The following is a 20,897-nucleotide window of genomic DNA, read 5'->3' as shown; positions in this document are numbered from 1 at the left end:
TATAGCCAACAATAGTTCCTACTCTGGCATGCCATCTCTTACAGTTTACTTCTCTTTAGTTAGCATGTTCCGTGCAGATTTTGCATCTTGAGAAACAGATTATTTTTGATGTTATGTACTTCATAACTAAAATAGATTAAGAAATGTATGTTTGCACTTTTCAACTAACAAAAGGCACCATTATTTCCTGAAAGAACATTGTCTCTTTCATGTAACTGAATGCCTACCTATAACTTCTTAAAACATATTGAAGTTAAATTTTGGGTGTAATTTCCAACACATATACAAAATTGTAACTAACTCTGGCCCGCTTAAATTACCAGCAGTTATTAATATATTTCACCACAAACCCTACAGTAAGATTTTGACAAATGTCAAAATCCAGTATAACAGAGACACTGCTATTGTGCAAGACAGTGATGTTTTCTTGATGGTTTCTATGCTCTGCATGAAAAAGAGCTTCAGGGCAGGTTCCATCTGGTCCATCTCAATGGTATTACCAGTGAAAACTGTTCTTGTCCTTCTGCAGAGATGACAACAACCACAGGCTGGGTGCAATGAGAAATGGCCATGTGGTACTCTAGCAGGGAAGTCTTAACATCATCCATGCCCGGTAGATGCTGGCAAACTCTGCAGTGCACAGTCTGCTTACTTTGGCTGCAACCCAAAATAGGGGTTTGGGTCTTTAGTTTGCTAGTAACTTACATTGGGATTTAAGTTTTCAGGTACTTGAAGATATCCTCTATGTTCCAAAATAAGGACATGCAAATGAGTAGCAATCTCATGGAATGTATTTTTTAATTAAAATCTATTCATAAATAAGTAATACTTGGTTGTTTTTATTTCCTGATTTCTGTTTCTGTCTCCATGAGATTTATGTAAAACTTTTTGTGGTACCGTAACAAGAATAGTGTCCCATGTAAAGGTCGATTTTATACAGTACAGGCATAAAGTCTTAAAATTACAAACAGAGGGCACTGGGGTTTGAAATTGAGACACTAATATCAGTGGTAACTCCTAATTTAGTAAGACAGCCCAATGGTTTGGTGTCCCATAGGGATTTTGCAGTTAGAATAGGATGGTCATAGCTGGGATCTGTGGGCTGAGCCTGGACAGCCTTGCAGCAGCACTGCACTCCCAGGCTGGACAGTCTGCACAGACACTTCCATGCAGAACACACGCTGGGCAGGCATGCACCAGGGGACTTCAGGACTGTAGGGAGTGGCAACTGGTGGAGAGTGGCAGCTGCTCTCTCTGGTGGATGGGACAGTAATAAATGGTGCTGATTGAGGCTGGAATTACAGTTGTGATACGTCATGAAGATGGATGTTCAGAGCTGTAGTAGGGAATAGAGTAGTAGAGCAGGAGGAGGAAAGATAAATTTGCAAAGTACATGGTAGGAGAAAATGCCCATAGGCAACCCATGTTTGGCCTTTTTCTTTAATTTTACCTTATTTGACATAAGACATCTGAGTTGTGTCAGGGGACATCAGCAGAAGAACAGAGGAGGGAGGATTTAGCAGGAAAGACCAGCATGAATGGAACAGTCAATAGAAAAAAAAAAAGAAATGGGGATCTTTGAGCTGAAAAGAGAATAACTGTTAGAAAGGTAGGATATCCTGGGAATGGACTGTTTGCTACATGGACTATGGATGTCTGAGTTGTGGCCTTGTTTTGATAGCTGTAATGTAATTTCATCCACCTATTCCTGGATAAATACACTTTCACAAATCCAGCATGAACTAACTGACTTGTATGTGTACAGTGAGGAACTACATTAGAATATAAATTTCTTCCTTTTCCCCCCCCCACTTTTTCTAAGACAATCTTCTGATTATCAGGACTATGTAAAAGATCCCATCTGGCTAGACAATAAATAGACTGATAGTTCCAAATTATTGCCCCACAATTCTCAATAAGGTATTAATTCTCAGATATTTTTCCCCAGAACAATCACCAGTCTTACTCTAGCAGAAGGGAAGGCAGCAAAAGGAAAGTCCGTGCTTCTTCACTGAGAATAAAAAGAAAGACTTGTGTTCCTGAAGATCAAAACCCCCGTGAGTCCTGAAGGAGCCATAGGCCAGGGCAAAAATAGAGAGGGTTGTTCTAGAAGGCTAAGGCTGCAGATAGCATTTTTGAAGTTGCAATAAAAGTTGTGGTGAAAGGAGTATTCAAAGTGCATTATAAAATTCTAATGACTACCTCTGGAAGGCTCTGTGTCTATTTGCATTGATAAATAGTTACCTTTAAATTACTGCTCCAGTGTAACAGAAGTTAATAGAAACCATCATTCACCAGAGCACCTTCTCAGTTTCCTTTTGGTCTTTATTATTTCTAGAAAATTGCATAATTGACTTTTTTTGAATGCTAGAGTTTAAGAGGTGGGAGTGCCCTGAGCAAAGAACCTGAGGTATTTCACCTGTGACACAATGCTTCTCACGCCAGGAGGAGTCAGATTTTCCTGACACTAATGCATTCTGTCAGGATGACTGCCCCCATGGTGATGAGTGTGAGCTGATACATTTTTCCATTACAGAGGAGTATCCTCAGTTCACACTTAAAGACGAGATGAAGTATGAAAACTATCTCCATCCATATAGAGAACTTAAAATTGATGAGTTCTGACAATAGACTGCTGATAGCCACATCTCTGCAGGGCATGCAGCCCAATGACACTATTCTTATTTTGCATTGTTTCTATGCACTAGATGTAGGTTTATTTTACTAAACAAATTTATCACTACTCACCACCCTTGTCTCTTCTAGACTGAATATACTATTAACATTCTTTCTCAATGTGAGTAAAGTGTATTTTTGTGTCAGTCATGCATAGAACCTTCAAGAATACGAAAGCTCTTGTTTCATGATACTTACAGAAACAGTTTCAGTATATTAAAGTTGAATAGAGAAGAAGACCATGAAAGACAGGTTTTTCCCTGATTTTAGCATAGAGGGATGCACTAATTCATGATGGCTAAGGCATTCCTTCGCACAAATCACAATTGGCTTATTTCCCACAAAAATTCTAGAGCTTGGTTGAAATCTCTTTCTGTGTTCTCTGGGAATTCATTGCCTGTGGATTACCTTAACAAAGTAAATGCAGAGCACCAGAAATAAGAAGGCTGTCTGGGGCTGCTATATAAGCTCTTTTAAAAAAAGAGAGACGAGCTATTCGGTAGACTGGGGAAATGTGATCCCTTGAAGCAACGTGGCATTTAATTCCAGAGGCAAGAATGAAATTTCCAAATTATTTCACGAAAGTTTGGAATTATTTAAAAATAAAGTGAGAAATGTAGGAATGGTATAAAGAAGACAGTAGTTTTCTTAGCTTCAGGGAAGTAGTATTTTTTTTTTTCTTTTCCAGGAGTTTTTAAATGGTCCAAATATATAAATATGTCTGTATATTAGAGAAGAACTTTCTGTGTTCATGACATATAGCTCACACAGTATATGAGTAAAGTCCACAACATTACAGCCAAGAACTATTGTATTTGGGATTTAAATTTTATTTAATTTTTAAATTATATTACTTCTGTCTGAAATGTAGTATTTTCTCAGTTATGAAATTTGCATTTTCATTCATTTTTCTCACTTGTCTTGTTTCATGCTCTGTGTTACTCTTGTATTACACCATTAGCCTCCCTGTACTGTAAATGAACATTAAGACTGTTAGAAGCTTTGCGAGGCAGAGGAATAAAAAGGCTTCCAGAATATGCCACATGATTAATAAAAGCTTCATATAAAGTGTGTTTTCTATCTTTAGGTAAAGCTGTTACTTAATTGGCATGATAGATCATACTAAATAAAGTTAATTATTTTTCAGTGGCCAGCTAAAATCAACAACAAAGCTACTATTGGTCCTGTCATGGTTAGTAAACTTTTAGCCACCTAGAACTTTACATTCTTTTGCTGCAGGCTAGAAACTTGTTTGAACTTAGAGATAGACATGACGTTCTCTAGCTCCTGATGTACACACCCTCTCTCACCTGAGTCAGCCACTTACTGTTAGCACCTTATGGTGTACAGCTGGTACAAGACCTGCTTATCTACAATAATATGTTAATTATATTCATATAAAAGAAACTCTGACTTGAAGATCGCTATCAGACCTTCAGCTGAAATGGCTGTCACAGTTTCAGACCCATGCCAGTTTGAAACCATTCATTCACTCTACTGCTGAGGCCTGCAGAATGGACTGAGTGCAGAGTCCTCATTTTAGGGTAAAGGCTGTTTACTTGGGAAAATAGCCACCTTTACAAGTGTGAATTTTATGAGTGTGATTGTCTAAATTAAGGAAAACTGATGTTTAGGATGCTAATGGATGATACTTGCTAAACAAAATGCAGGACATACATTTATAGAACTGAAGATTATCTTTTTGTGCCGGCTGGAAATCAGGTGTGCAAGCTGAACTTAAAAAGCTAATCCAGTTTGGTCTGCAGATACAGTGTGATTCTTCCTTGCAGCAGGAAAGAGTGACAAAAGCCACTAAGTTGTCACATTTGTAATAATCAGAGTGAGTAACCTGTAACACTGGTGGGAAGGACTGTGGCAAAACACACTGACAAGAGACAAGCTCCAAGAAGTATTTAGTTGACAGTAATCTCTGGGTAGTGATACTGTTCTCATGTACAAAGACATTTGAAGTAGGTGTAGAGAAATCCACTGCTAAATCCCCTGGATCTCTCATTATTCAACCACAGCAAGTGTTCTAAGATAAAAGAAAACAATATTTTTATTAAATATTGTAATTTAAATGTAAATAGGAGAAAATAAAGCCTCACTAAACAAGGACTGTACCCACAACTTGTAAAGAACTTGTGATATTAACACTTTGAAAGATCATCAGTTCTTCTAACCTATTCCTTAAATAAAGTTTTCGTGGACAACTAATGTCAGAAAAACAGAAGGTTAAAGCAGTGGCTATTTAAAAGAAAAGATGACAGGATACCAATAATGTCTTACAAAGTAAGATTTTTCCTAGAGCCTGAATTTACCAACAGTATTAACTTCTTCCTCAAATATTTTAAATGTCCTCATACACAACATACACAAAATTCATTATGAAGTCAGACAGAAGCTGAGCAGAAATGCTGAGGGTGAAAACACTCAGAACAAAATGCAATGGGCACGGCTTTTTGCTCTTTTAGGTTTATGCAGTAATTTAGTCTTATGCAAATAGTTATAAACCAGACAAAAGCCAGAGACTGACAGTGTTTCACTCTCATTTGCATCTCACAAGGCCATGCAGAATAGGATCCTGTGTATGTGAGGGACTGTATGGAATGGCATCACTTCATAGGAATTACACTGTTTTCACCTGGTGCTTTGTAATGCATAATGAATTAAAGTAGGATGGAACAAGGTCTTGGGGGAAAAAAAAAAAAAAGAACCCTAATGGAATTTCTGTGTACTCTTAATTGGCTTTGGTGTTTAAGGTGTTACAAGCTTACAGTCGTGTTTTTTGCATATTGTAAGCATTCTGATGTACTACTTCATCTACTTTGACAAATGTTATATTGTGCTATGAAACCTAATCAAGTTTAGCTGAAAAACTCTAGAAAATGGTTACATACACCTATCCAGACCTACAATGCAGCTAACATGACTGAATACTTTGCTTTCCATAGATAAAGTACAAAAGGCCTAAATTTGTAAGACATTCAAAACAAAACACACCAAAAATAATCTCAGAGATTAGTCTCTACTAGTGTAAGAAAATAATACTAAAGTTCAGAGTAGAATGCAAAAGCAAAAGAGCAAGAAGAAAAAATTCTTGTTCTTTGAAGGCATTGTCCATCTCCCAGGCTTCTAGTGACTTTGCTGGGAACAAGTTAAACCACTGTGAGAAAAGTTTACATAATAAATTCTACATTTATTTCTGTTTCTTTATGCCTACACACAACTTGGTTAAAATCACAGCCTGCAGAAGGAATTCTGTGCTATTGTTGTTAGATTTCTTTTAGCTGGCTTATATCTGAATATACAATATAGAAATACATCAGTTTTTATAGAATTTCTTTATGATTAAATATGTTAAATTTAATCCTCCAATTGGCATGCTTACAGATTCGTTACTGGGCTGCTCATGATAAAGAAGCAGCTGCACAGCGGGTGCAGGTGAGCAATCAAGAGTATTCAACCAAACTGGAAAACCTGAAGCCTAACACTCGCTACCACGTGGATGTGTCTGCCTTCAACAGTGCAGGCTATGGACCTCCCAGCAGCACCATTGATGTTGTCACAAGGAAAGCACGTAAGTCAATGGAGCATTAGGTCAAGTACAATCATGTCCTTCATGTTTTCAAACACGGCTTCTCATTCATATACCAAATGTTCTCTCCTCATGTGGCATTGCTGCTCAGTCCGAAAACTTCTGCTAAAATTCTCCTTCCTTTCTTTTGTTGTCATATATAATGGGGATATCTTACAAAAGGCAGTAGAGAGGCTAATATTATAGGCTCAAAGGTCACCTGAAAGCTCAGATCAGGTTGCTCAGGGTTTTTTCCAGCTGGATCTTGAAAATCTAAAAGGATAGAGACTGCACAAGCTCTCTGAGAAGCCTATTCCAGTCCCTGACTTATTCTGAGCATCTAGTCTGAGACTCTTAATCAATATTGTGCGTTTTTGTTACTCATCCTCCTGCCATGCCGTCCAAGAGCCTGGATCCTTCTTGATAAACCCCCTGCCAGGACAGGGCACTCTTAGGTCTCCTCCAAAACTGTTTCACCTCCAGGGTGAACAAGTGCAGCTCTTTCACCCTTCTTTCACAAATCAAGTGTCCCAGATCCCCACCAGGTTGGTATTGCTCTGTTGTACTCACTCCAGATCACTAGTGTCTTTCAAGTATTGGGGATCCCAAAGCTGGACACAATATTCTAAATGATCAGCAGTTGAGACCAGCTATTACTTAAGCATCTGTACACTGCCTTTCTGTTTTGTCAATGATGATTAAAATGTGACCAGCTGCCATTTTCATCAGCAGCAGAGCAGCAGATTCAGGCAGCCTTGAGAAGTGGGTGATCTAAATCTCACCCTAGAACTGACCTACCATAACAGGTTTTTGAATATTGTTCCTGACTCAATGAGGATACCTAACACTAGCATTGACTGAACAATGTAAAAAAAAATCTTGCGTATTTAAAACACAATTATCTGGGCTAAAAATGCATACAACTAATTTGAGGATCTTTGTCAGTAAATAGTGTATTGTGCAACTTGCACCTGCAGGGTTCATTAATAAAAGTCCATTTTATAACCTTACAGTGTAGGTTATAATTAATGATTTCTGCAGTGGCATACTGTTATTTCTGCTGATCTGAGTTAAATGATGTAGAAATGGCTGTAAATAGTTGATTGAATATTTGATCTTGATGAATAAATATGACTTATGCCACATTTCTGGGAGGTTCTGAAGGTAATTGCATGCCAGCAAACACTGGTGATGAACAGCAGTGAAGGCCACTTCCATTCTGGCAAGAGAGAAAAGCAGACCCATGATGCAGCCACTGCACAAAGCCATCCAAAATTGCCTGGCTGGAGCTATAGCAGTTCATTCCAGGAAGGACACTATCCCTTGCTTATATATATGGCAGCCTAATTTCCATTTTCACACTTTTACATTTTTACATGTCTTAATAAAAACATCATTGAACATTTATGGAATCTCATTTATGTGTACATTATTCATATGTTCCTTTTCAGCTCCGAGCCAACGCCCGAGGATTATCAGTTCTGTAAGATCTGGTTCAAGGTACATCATCACCTGGGATCATGTGAAGGCAATGTCAAACGAGTCTGCCGTCGAAGGATACAAAGTATGATATCTGAAAATATTTATAATCTTTATGTATGCTTTGTGTAGTGGATTTATAGACAGTGTTGAATCTTTGTATGTAATCAGACTTACACACACTTGAATGCTGAAGAGGAAGGCATCATGCTCAGCAATCGCAGCCATCCAGTAGGCCTAGTGCAAAGCCTACGTCAATACAATGAGAAAATATTAGGGGACTGAAATTCATTTGGGTGGTAAATCATATTATGGGAAAGTTCATAGCAGTGACTGCAGCAACCTCACTTCCCATGATCACATTTATTGCCTGCTGGTTTAAAATAATGCATAGAAAAGTTATACACTTCATAGTTTTTCCTTTTATCAGTATCCATTGTTCCAGTTTTCCTTTCCCATCTCCACACAGGGGTTACAGTTCCTGACATGAGTTTTTAAAGTCTGAGAAGGAAGACAAAGGGGAGGGACCTCTACCATCAGTAGACGCAGTTTCTCTGTAACCACAGCAAGTGTATATACTGACTACAGGGCATATAGAAAACTTCCACTGTTAATTCTCGTTAGTTGTTGCTATGTGCTTGGCAGTAGGAAAATTAGTATCATATTTACAAATCGTTTACAAATTTGATTGAGGAGTTGCACTCCTTCCTGGGAATTGCTAATCATGTTTCACAGAGATTATTTCAGAAAGAAATGAGATCTTTTCTAAAGGTCCCACAAGACAAGTATCATCCCATTTACAATAGTTTAGAATCATTGAGAGTTAATAATAAAATTGCTAATTGTCTCATTTATAAATTTTATGTCAGAAAACCCAGCTGAGTTCTTATATTTTTATTTGATCTTCTCTGCCACCCTGCCTTGATATTCTTCATCACTTAATTACTTTTTTTGAGTGTAAGTGCTTAACTTATTTTTCAAAAGGTGTAATAATTTTGTAACAGAAAGTGTGAAGACATCCTGTCTAAATTCTCCTTGTGTAAATATGGAAAACAGTTGTATTAGCCCCTAAGTTTTTATATATGTGTGTGTGTGTATGTCTGTATATATAGTGTTTCATATAAATAAAAACACAGTACATTTTCATTGACACACTTTACATACAGAAATGTATCTTCATGGAAATGTAACATTTCAATAACTGTATTTACTATGACTTTCCTAGGTACTTTATAGGCCAGATGGACAGCATGAAGGCAAGTTGTTTTCCACTGGAAAGCACACGATAGAGGTCCCAGTCCCCAGCGATGGTGAATATGTTGTTGAGGTGCGAGCACACAGTGAAGGAGGAGATGGAGAAGTAGCCCAAATAAAAATTTCAGGTGAGCGGATAGCTTCCCTTTTTCTTTGCCACTCTCGTTGGAAATTTTGGACTGAATGTTTTCCTCTTGCATGCTATTGAGAGATGGGCACACCCAAAATTGGAAAGGTAGCCCTTCGGGACTGACTGCACTGAGACAAGAGTGGATCTTAAAAACATTTTTGAGGACTCATAGCACACACACAGGACACTTCTGTAGCAGTCCAGCTCAATCCTGGAAGCACTGCCAATCTTCAGAATACCAGAGTGCTTTTACTGGTGCCCCTGGTTAGGCTGCCACTTCTAGTAATGTCTCACAAGAATAACTACATGGTGCAGACCTCAGGATCTAATTGTCAGCTTGCAATAACCCCATAGGCCTAGCACCTTTTACCTGTATCTCATTCCTCTGACAACTGCTGCTAAAAGGAAAATAATAGAGAAAAGGAGTGGTCCACAGTGATCCACAGACCACTTGCTGGGCAAGTTCCACTTCTTAGTGAAAAGGGATCTGTGGGACAAACATGATAAATAGGGAGTGAGAAACTCCACATGCTCTAATTCAAAGTGGTCTGGATGATTGGCAAAGAAGAGAAGGGACCGTGGCTTAGGATAAATCAAACTGGGCTCAGTGTTGACTATGAGTACAAGTTCAGACATGGTCTGCACGTCTCCTTCCTGTTAGTGTTTTATCTTAAGTACTTCCTTGGCACTGTTTGGTATGAAAGAGAACATATGAATAGATATCAAGGAATTGGATAGTGTCTTTGCAAGGTTATAATTCCATCGCTTACATTGTATTCTTGTCTTTTTAATTTAAAAAATTAACCCAGGGAATAGAAAGGATTAAATGTCAACAATATTCTTGTCACAGAAGCAATGCAATCATTATTGTGGCTTTTTAAAAAGAGCAATGCTTACGCTGTGTTATCTGTGCTGTGAGGGAAGCTGCCTGTGCCTAAAGGAGTGGACCTCTCATCTGCAGGTTTTCAATAATATATGCAGCTTATATAATCTGGTGTGAGGTCATGAGTATCACCATTTTTATTTGTATTAAGTTTTTATTTTGTGTGTAGTTTGTTCTTATGAGCACCTGCACAGTTGCCTTTTTTTGCCTAATTTTTTCACGTTTGTTTTTCTGGCTTTGGTGTCTGAACATTGTTTCCTTTTATAGCTGTTAGATTAAAGAGTCTTTTTGTGTCTAATACATTGTTCCTATTAAGAAATGTATCTATACTAGCCAAGTGATTAATCAAATGTTTAAAACACTACGTGCCTTGAATTTCTCCTCAATGATAGTCATCAGGTCTTAAATAATTTCATCAACTCTTTTCTTCACCTTCTGATACTTCCTTTAAGACTGTAGATACTATATATGCACTGTGTTCAACTCAGCTGTCTGCAGAGATATTCTTGCTTCCCCACACTTTACTTCCAACATTATTCATGAAAGGCTTTCATTAGCCATTTATTACCTTTCATGGGGCTATGAAATTATGTTCATCTTGTTTGTCCAATACAATCTCTAAATCCTTCCTGGAATATGTACTTTCCAGGATACAGTATCTTATCATTTGCAGAGTACCACCAGAGTGTCCTGTCTCTTTTTAACTTTGTGTTTAATTTTTCCTGTGGCTATGAAAAAGCACAGTTGGTTTGAGTGGTTCAAGTCCCTGTGCTGTCTGAATTTTTATATTAATCTGTTGCTGTCTCTATTTTCCATTTTGGTTCCATAGGTGCTTGCTTCTGCTGCTTTTGATGTAAATATATGGATTGCATTCAGTCTACAGCTGTTCAGTGTGGAATTGCACTAGGAATTCAGTGCCCATTCTTCAATAATTGTGGTTTGAAATCTGCTGGTGACTGAATTCTTAATCCATTTAGCATACATGTTAATGTGTGTACCATGTTCTATGAGACTATTTTGGGATGATAAGTCAACCACTTAAAAAAATCTGAAATGTATTGTTGCATTATCATACACTGGGACAATCACTTTTAACATATTTTATAAGCTGCAAAAATGTTTAGGCAACATTTATATTTATGTATTTATATATTATATTTTATAAGCTGCAAAAATATTTAGGCAACTGTTATCTTCAGGACATGTCCCAAGTGTCTGTGTGTCAAACATGTGTTGCAGCCTGCCATTGGTGTGGTGCCAAGGCCTTTAGGTCACAGCTGGCAGATTACTTCCCAAAGCATCGTGTCAGTGCAATGTCAAGCCCAAGCTGATCAGTCTTGCCAAGAGTATGACCTGTCCCAAGTATGCCTGTACAGAATTAGCACCGCTGGGAGAGTTAGCACCCTGCTAATGCTGATTTGCAGAGTTTTGCATTGAACTGTCTTTCCCACTGCAGACAAGTTTTCATCTGTAAATTCTAGCATACACCAGCTAGGCAGACAGGGACTGTGCCTCTGGTGACCTAGACAGAGACAGCATTCCCTGAAATCAATTTAGGAAAGTTTGAAAAAAAGACAAAAGGCAAGGTAGTCTCTTTGGAACACATAGTATACAGCCAATCAGGAAAGAATTTCAGGTTATTTCTAGGCTGCTTTTCCAAAAAGCAGAACAAAGTATAGTTTTAACACCTACACATGGCAAATTATGTCTGCTAATTTTTATTCTTAAGGAAATCTTCCAGTAATGCATTAGGGTTTAGAATAATTATCCCAAAAGAATGATATAGTTAATTTTTTTTTAATTACAGTTTTTCTCAGAGAATTGCAAAGAAGAGAAGATGTAGTTTGATAGGAATGCATGTTGTGGTGCTTGACTGACCAAAATGGAAGTTACATATTTACATGGAGATATAAACAATAGCTGAAGCAAAACATAAGGGGTCTTACCAAACTCAGAGAGGAGTATTGCCTTATGTGACCTTTAGGCATCTGATTCCAGTGTTTGCAAACCTACCTAATTTCGTGCAGAAGTCAATGGGGAGAATTAAGCAGCTAGGGCAGAGGTTCCAAATAGCCTATCTGCTGACCAAGAACGGCAGGATCTTAAACAAGGAGTGTCTACAACACCAGTGTGTCATCCAAGAGGGTGTTTCCCTGCTGTTCACTGGGTATCAAATCCAAAGTAATCTACATAATATGGCTGAGTTAGTGTCTAAGCTCCCATTATAGTCAGTTGTCATCTAGGTTGTAATTCAGAATGTTAAACAAAGCCTGTAGCATTTGAGATGCCCCAGTTTACCAGGGACATCCTGGGGCATCTCAAATGCTACATCATGGGACACGATTTGGACAAGCATGACATGAAGGACAGGGAACCTGAGGCCTTCTGGATAGACAGGTTGTCTTAGTTTGGGACAAATTTGGAAGGGAACTTCCAAAAGGATGATTCCTTAAAGGGCAGAATTCAGCAGTCCCTTCCTCCACCTGTTCAGGTGATAAACTTCCTTCAAGAAAAGTGGAAAAAGCTGCTTATTTAACAAGCAAGGTATTTGTATGCATTAAAAAATGAATAATATTAAACAATAAAACCTTTTGCTGTTTTGAAGAGAGGGCAAATTGCATACAAAATACAGAAAGCCCTTCTGTAGTTCAGAGAGAGTGCTCTGTGGGTGTTTCTGGCTCACTGAGTGTCTCTCAGTCCCTCTGGTGATGGAATGCAGCATCCTGGGCCTCCAGTGTGCCACAAGTGTGAGCTCACAGTGGTTTTTTCTGGGTTTTCAGGCCAGAGCAGGTTTGAACAGTTCCAGGAAAAGAAAAAGCCACAGTCTGGGGAACTTCTCTGCCTCAGCTAGCTAAAAAGTAACTAAAAGCAAAGGAGAGCTCTCTCCCACTCCCTGTCCATGCTGCAGACAATGTTGCCGAGAGAGACCTGCAGCTCTTGTCTCTGGTTTTGAATACAGCTCTGAAAAAATTCCACTGCTTTTCCTTCTCTCAGATCTATTTTTAAAGGCACAAAACTTTTTTCTGAGCTAAACTGATGAATGGGAATGTTATTCAGCATCATGAAGTCATCCCAGGACAGAGGTGGAGGCAGACAGGACACAAGCACACATATTTTATCCTATATTTCAGGTTCAGGAGCACTAACGGGCCCTGAGGTCCTTACATAGGGACTAAAATTGTACCATGTTTTAACTAACATAATTACATTTGGAATTCAAATGGAAAAGAAACTAGAAGTAGATTTTATTTCTATATCAATTCCTTGTTCAAGGAAAAAAACTCCTTTTTGTTTTCCTCATCCTCTTCCATCTCACAGAAAACCCAGTCACTTGCAGAACAGGGGAGGCAAATATCCTTCTGCAGCCACTTTGCTCTCATGTAACCAGTCAGCTTCCAACAGTTGAGAGTGATACAAAAGAAGTTTACCAAACAGTATCTAAAGCTATCTCACATGCCTTTCTTTTTAGTGAACACCTTGAAATAAAAGTTCTTATATAATAAATCTCTGTATATGTGCATTTGAACATACACATAGGTATGTTCAAATGCACATGTATGTATATATGTAACATACAGCTATAATCAGTGTAAAATACAGCCATGATCTATATTTTATTGGCCAATGCCTGTTGTAGAGCAAGGAGCTTTATTTTTTAATCCAATTATAGTAAATTAATGAGGTACACAACTTAAAGTTCATTCTTGAGTTACCACAACCAGATGAAGATTGGAATGACTTGTTTAACCAATGGAGTCTTTTTCAAGAGTTAATAATAGGCTTATCTGTTTCCTTTGAAATAATGCCTGAGAAATTCCTTTGTCTCTTGCATGATTTTTGGACTGCAGTGTTTTGTCATATTACTAATATTAGTGTAATCAAAGCAATCTTGCAATCAGTAGGAACTAAAACCATATGGTGCTTAGTTCTTTTTTCACTTCACTTGTGCAACTGCACTGTCCCCAGTGCAGTTGCTTTATGCCAAAGTAAGGAAAAATAGAATGAAGCTCTCAAGTTTTAAATATTCATCCAGGGTGGGAAAGAGGGGAGGGTTACTCTTCTTATTTGGATAAATATTGGGGAAGAAAGGGAAGTACCATACACCTTCAGCTTCACATGTGAAATCAGGTTAATGTCTCAGTTTTAATAGTGGCATGGAGAAAGAATAATTTTGGTATTGTATATGCTCATAGCAAGAGAACAAAATTACAGTTTCTCTGTGTCCAGTGCACACACACATATATATAAATACACATATGAATTCCATTTGCCAAAGGCATAGTTTAGGATCCTGAAATAGCATTTACTTTGAAGTACAGCTCTTTCAAAGGAAAATCCATAGATTTTGCCTGTACCAATTTATACAATCCTTTTAATTATTTATCTTTTAATTTTTTCAATTACTATTTGAAAGGAGACAAATGTGTGTTGCACACATTAGTATCAAGTAAGTCAGGTGATCATTCACTTCTCATGTGGTATAATCACAATCTTTTGATTGTGATTTGAAAATGCCCATCTGTTGCAAATGTTGTTGTAGCAATAAGAGGAGGAGAACTCAGGTAAAAATCATTGTACTGAAGAGAACAGACTCTGCCTAGTTGGGGCAGGACAGTCCTTTGTTCCTCGCCTTGAAACATCTTATGTACAAGAATACAGCAAAAAGCTTCCACTGAACTAAAAGTACATTTCTGAAAGAGCTCTCCTCTAAAAGAAGAGTAACTTTCAAAATGCCTTTGCTGTTGTCTCATGATTGAAAAATTGAGTAGAAAATACTGAGAATGCCCTCTACCCTGGTACATATATATGCTTAAATCAACAAACTTTGTTCTCTGATGTTTTCTTGATTTTTCTTCATCATCACATTTCATTTTATCACAATTCTAATTTATTGGTATTGCCTCCTTCCAAGCCTTCGTTAGATTGAATAGGGTGAACAGTTTCATGCATTGTGACATACTCAGTGATAGTAAAGTATGGATCCTTACATGTAGGTCAGTAATCTAACAAGAAAGAAGAAGATGATCTGCTTAATGTGCATTTATCCTGCTAATGTTCTCTTAATGTCCTGTCCAAGGATAGGACTTGCTTTATTTAAGAAAACTGTTAAATATATCTTTGCAACAGTGCCTAAACCTTGTAAGGAACCACTGTAATGAGGTGAATTGCTAACTATTCTGGAGCCAGTAAGCACATCTCAGAGGAAGATTTATTATTGCTTTTTCTCTGTAGAACAGCAACATGCAAACAGATGTTTCCTCATACTTGCACATCATTCAACTTTACTCAGCAAACTTTTTGTCTTGTTTTTCTTCATTAGAATCGTTCAAAATATTTATTTGTGTCTTTAAAACTGCATTATCCTGGTCTGACAAAAGCAGAATACATTTTCTGTGGATATTCTTAAACACAGAACCTGGGGTTTTTCCCCTATGGCTTCATTCATTAATAACCTCTACTCTGATATTTAAGATCAAAAACAAAACAATAATGTGCCTCATAAATCACTAAAAAATAAGATAAATATACCCTTGTACTTTCACAGTTTGTCATGCTGCGCTTGTTTTTAGGCCTGCTGGAATCTCTGCTGCTCAGTTTGTGCATTACCTTCTCAATATGGTTTTTTTTCATTTAACATTTTCTGGAGAGCTGTCCAGTGAGCCTGTTCCAGCAGCACCTCAGGACCTTCAGCACCAGCTGCAAGCACTTCTGTGCTGAGTGTTCAGCAGCAGTAAGCTGGGTCCTGCACTGCCCATCTACCATCCTGCTATAGACAAGCCCTCTCGGGGGTGAAAGAATGTCCAGTTCTCAGGCTCCTTTGGCCCATCTCCAAGACTGACAGCCAGGCACAGTTTGGCTGGGTTGTTTTCTCATATAGATGCTTCTTAACAAGGAGCTGGACCATCGCAGCACAAACCTCTGAACAATAGCAGTTCTTATTTCTGTTTGCCAGAGTGAGTCATGTTAAGTTTTTAAGCCATAGATTAATATTTTATGTCTTAAAATATTTGTTTAAGAAATACCCTTGTGACTTTAACAGACATAAATGCCACACTGCTAGAAGTCGGCCATCTGGACTTTGTAGTCTGGCAGGTAAACAAACGGACCAGGCTCTTTGACATCTCTCAGAATATTGCTGTTCATATGAGCATTAACATTTCCAAAGGTGTCTCTTTGTTTTGTCACATTTCAAAGACTCCATTAATTTTGTCTTCACATGCTTAAATATTTATTTTGACCTTTTGCCTCCTGGTATAATAACCTCCTAGCTTGTCGGACTGGCCAAATCAAAATACACTGATGTGTCCTGAATGGCCTTGTTTCTTGTATAAACATGCTGCCTAAACATGCAGCTCTGGCAGAACAAAGGAGCGAGTCCTCCGCCCTACTGCAACAAGTCTCTTTGTCCATTGCAAGTTATTCATCCAGGTAGGGCTGTGCTGAGATATGCCAGCTGGTTTCCAGCCTCCATACCCTGTGGAATTCAGGATTGTTCCCCCACTGCAAGCGGTGCTGGAGTCAGAGCGAGTCAGACCAATACTGTGTTGTTTTCTGTTCGATGCACAGGTGCCGCTGTTGGAGTGCCAACTCTGCTCCTGGTCATAGTGGTGCCTGCCCTGGGTGTCCTTGCCTGCTCGGGATTCTGAATGTAGCTGGATTCACCTTGTCCTCCACATTTCACAAAGGATTCCCTTTGATGATGAGGACCACGATTCTTTTTGATTCCTGTGTCACCATCCTAAGCCAAATAAATTACACTTTAAAAAGAATTACCCTACCGATTTCCTATGAACTTTTAAGAGGACTGAGGCATCCAGGAACTCCTTCATGAAGTTAAATCAACTTTTGAACGGCTAAGAATTTTTAACTTGTTCCAATATGCCTTATAAAACACTTATGCTGATCTGTGACAGTTGCATGATTCGGTCCAATGGGGCAAGTTACAGTGTTAAAACCCAATAACATAGGCTGTACAGTGAAAGTAAAATCACCATACGTAGGTGCTTTAACTTGAATAACAAATTGTGAAATATAATCGAGATTGAAATGTTGATTGTATGTGATAAATGTAAGAGTACTACGTCTGTCTGTACTATCCTATATGTTTTGTGTACTGCATATTTTTGAATAGCCCCGCCATCATTTATTGGGATTACTGGTTTTAGAGAGACAGTCAAAGCAAAAACATTTAATTATTTAGAGCTATATTTCTTGAGGTTATTGGATAGAATTTGAAGGAATTGAAATAAAAATCAGTGATAAGGATTTTTTGTTTTAAATATGTTCACCCAAGCATGGATAGCATGCTCAGCTTAAAGGAATTTACCTGTGCTTCACTGACCCGAGATTTATTATATTCTTTTCTTAAAAGAATTCTGTTGAAAAATTCTGTTATGGTAATTGTTGCTGGTTTTGGGAGTCAAATGTCAGCTTTCAGGGAAGCAGCGTAATGTATTGGTTTTGATTTAGTCTTATTCCTATTGTTATTATTAAGGTAGCAATATAACACTTAGGAGTTTGGAGATGAAGTCCATGATAAGAACTGCCAAGTGGACCATGAAATGGTAGGAAACGTATGTTATTTTTTAAAGTGAAAAGATTTAAAATATAAAAAAAAAGATATACAATAAATGGCAAAAGCAGAGTAGCACAGTAAAAAAATTATTATATTTACATTTTTATGCTGCAGACACCAGGTGTTACCTTCCTGTATTGAAGGCATACATTTGGGGGAACTATATGCTTTTTCAAGAACTTGATATTATTCTAATGTTCATAGTGTTGTAAATAAGAGTTTTAAAGTTCTGAGACCATTTCTCTATTTGACAGAGTACTGGATGATCCAACTGTGTGTTAGTACGTGAAAGTCAGATCCCAACTGTTAGTCAAAGCTACGTGTTTACTATGGCCTTTTCAAAATGGGAATCTATTAGAGATAGAGAATGTTTTTGTTCTGACTGTGTCTAGAGTGTTTCAGTGCTGGGTTTCTTTGTTGGTTTGTTTGGGGTTTTTTAAGTTGTTAAAGAAATGCACATTCCTTTCATTTTCCATGGTATGCTGGGAATTAGTTTGGGTGTGAATGATGAAGAAACACAGTGGTGTTGAATCAGCTGGCTCAAGTAATAGTGCAATGTCTGATGCTTCAAGAATTATAAGCTTTGAATCATATTTTATTAGCACAACCTTGCTAGCTACTTAGAAATAGATTTTATCTTTTTAGAACTGATACTGTAGAGGTCCGTAATAATATTTACATGAAGCAAGAATAGGTCTATTAATAATTTACACCCTTTCCTTTTATTTGTATAATTTTGTACTATATATTTACATGTAAAAGTGTAGAGTCTTCATTAATAAATATCAATAATATGGTTTTAGTTTAATTTTAACTATTTGTTACAAGAAGAAAATTTTTTAAATAGGCAAAAGTGATACTCCCCTATAGAGGAATGTCAAAGTGTCAAACACTACTGAGTTTCATAAATTGTATAATTATTTGAAAGAGAAATGAGCTGTCTTCATACGTAAGAGACTTATATGCTATAAGCCTTCTGTACAAAAAAATGTGTTTTATTGTGCTTCATTTGGTTTTGTTCTTTTGCAGTATGACTCATTTTTATATAATATACAACCACAAGTACATCTTTTGCCAAATGCATGATTGCCTTTTACTTTTCTAATACATGATGTAAGAAGCAAAACTGTTTCATTTTGCATGGAAATGACCTGGGACGGAAAGCCACTTCTCTTTTTTTAAATCAGCAACGTGGATGAGGTAGGTGTCACATACTGATCAGATAGTTGGAGAATTTTCTGTTTCACATAATTGTGTAAATTTGACTGGGACCTTCAGCTTCAAATTGTTGTTAAGAAAAACTAACTAATGTATCATCTGCTTTAAAATGCAAGGTTCTTAATTAAAGTTTATATAGATAGACATATTTGTTGTTTCCTTATATTTCAGGAAAATTGATATTGCTATTATTTGATACTGATGAATATTGAACTGGTTTTTTAGTTACTTTTTATCTTTTCTTTTCAAATGAGTAGAACAGGACTGTGCTTTGTCCTTTTTATGAATGAAAAGTAAATGACAATTAAATAAATGTATTAATGTTACTCAAAGTATTATAACTGTCTTTTGAATTGGAGCTTTCTAATTTCATAACAGCAATGTGGTCATTTGTGATAGTAAAGGTGTGGATAGAATGAAGTCCTGTGTATCCCTGCCCTGCCTTCCTGTGACTGTTGCTGGAGTTTAAGGGCTTTTCTGCATTATTTGCTTTGATTATAGGTGATACAGATAGAAAGACTTTCCTAAAATTGGTAATAGAGAGCATCCTGAGAGCTTTTCAGCATTTTTGGAAACAAGAGATAACTGAGGAGAGTATTTTTTCAGGTAACATTTTCTATTCCAGTAGATATATGCCATGATTTTACCCCAGGAGGAACTATGCCCCACACAGCTATTCACTCACTGTCTGATCATGAGTGGAGACAAAATCAGAAGAGTAAAAGTGAGAAAGCTCATGGATTGAGATGAAGACAGTTTAATAGGAAAAGCAAAAGCCATGCACAGATGCAAAGCAAAATAAAGGATTCATTTGCCACTTTCTATGGGCAGGGAGGTTTTCAGCCACCCCCAGGAAAACAGGGATACAGCATGGGTAATGGTGACTGGGAAGACAAGTGCCATCACTTTGAATGTTCCCCACTCCCTTCATCTTCCCCCAGCTCTATAAGCTGAGGGTGGTGGCCTATGGTCTGGGTCATTTTGGGATCAGCTCTCCTGGCTGTCCCTTCCCAACTCTTTCTGCACCCTTCTCCATTTCTTCAAGAGATGATCCACTTGTCTTTTTAACTTTTCTACAACTAATTCCTTTTGCTTTGCCATTTAAAAATTCTTCTTGTTTCCAAAAACAGAGAAAGGAGAGAATGCACACAAGTCCTCATCAATGGAAAATAAAAAATGGTGTTCACATCTCAAAGAGAAGTGGCACTGTCTTTTCTTTTCTTGCCAGGCTAACACATTTGTTTTTTACCTCCATGCCAATTAACCAAGTCTAAAGAACATGATGAAAAGACACTTGGGAAGTGCCTCCTCCACTTTAGTTGACCTTAACTCTCATTTATTCTCTTGATTAATGAATCACACGGGAAGTTATTCCAGTTTTTATTCTCTAAAACCCTTTAAAAGCTCATGATTTAGGTGGTATCTTCAACAGGCAACCCCTGGTGAGCACTGATGATTGGATTATTCTGGTCTATATTTAAATAATCTAATCATGTCTTTAACACCTGATGCTTTTGGTCTTTTACTGTGTTGTCACAGCCACCAACTGTCTGCTTCACAAAAAGGTATGACATAATTTCTTTCTCTCAAAGCAAGCAGCATACATGAGAGTTTGTAGTATCATCTGCTGGCAAAAAGAGAAATCCAGAGAATACAAAGATACTGACTGGGCATCATCGCCTCCTCATGGCTGTCATGGTGCAGCTGTTTACCTATGTCACCTCTGTCCTTCAGTTGATGCTTGCAGAAAGAGAAGTGTTTCCATTGCACCGAGATAGTCCAGCTCCAGCCAAATTTAGATCCTTTTTTGTGGCATGCAGATCCAAGTGGGCACATGCCATAGGGGTGAATGGCAGTAGTGGTCATTGCCTGACTTTGGGCTGGTCTTAAATCCTTCAGGAAATACCCAGGGGGTGTGGCCCAGGGCCCTGGAGAGCACACAGGCAAGAGCTGTTGTCCTCAGAGCACAGAGCCTCAGTCCAGACATGGAAGCAGCGCCCTGGCCTCAGAAATGATACGTCCAGCACAAGCCACTGAATTCTCCTCAATGGGAGGAGAGAAGCAAATATCTTCCAGCATAAAGGTCCATATGATGTGAACAGGG

The 20,897-nt window shown here is 37.9% G+C and overlaps 1 protein-coding gene across 1 annotated transcript in view; it reads left to right on the top strand.

The window, feature by feature from the left end:
• The window catches only part of CNTN1 (contactin 1), a 205,777-nt gene extending 186,680 nt beyond the window's left edge, over positions 1–19,097 (top strand). Inside the window, exons 21-24 of the mRNA XM_058806137.1 lie at positions 6,070–6,256; positions 7,705–7,817; positions 8,958–9,114; positions 16,567–19,097. Coding sequence (XP_058662120.1) covers positions 6,070–6,256; positions 7,705–7,817; positions 8,958–9,114; positions 16,567–16,646 — 537 coding nt within the window. The 3' untranslated portion in view covers positions 16,647–19,097. The remainder of the gene's footprint in view (positions 1–6,069; positions 6,257–7,704; positions 7,818–8,957; positions 9,115–16,566) is intronic.
• Positions 19,098–20,897: the final 1,800 nt, after the last annotated feature.

This window comes from Ammospiza caudacuta, chromosome 5 (assembly GCF_027887145.1).
Source record: "Ammospiza caudacuta isolate bAmmCau1 chromosome 5, bAmmCau1.pri, whole genome shotgun sequence".
Taxonomy (NCBI): Eukaryota; Metazoa; Chordata; class Aves; order Passeriformes; family Passerellidae; genus Ammospiza; species Ammospiza caudacuta.
The sequence above is the reverse complement of the archived record's forward strand: the minus strand, read 5'-3'. Positions and strand labels throughout refer to the sequence as shown.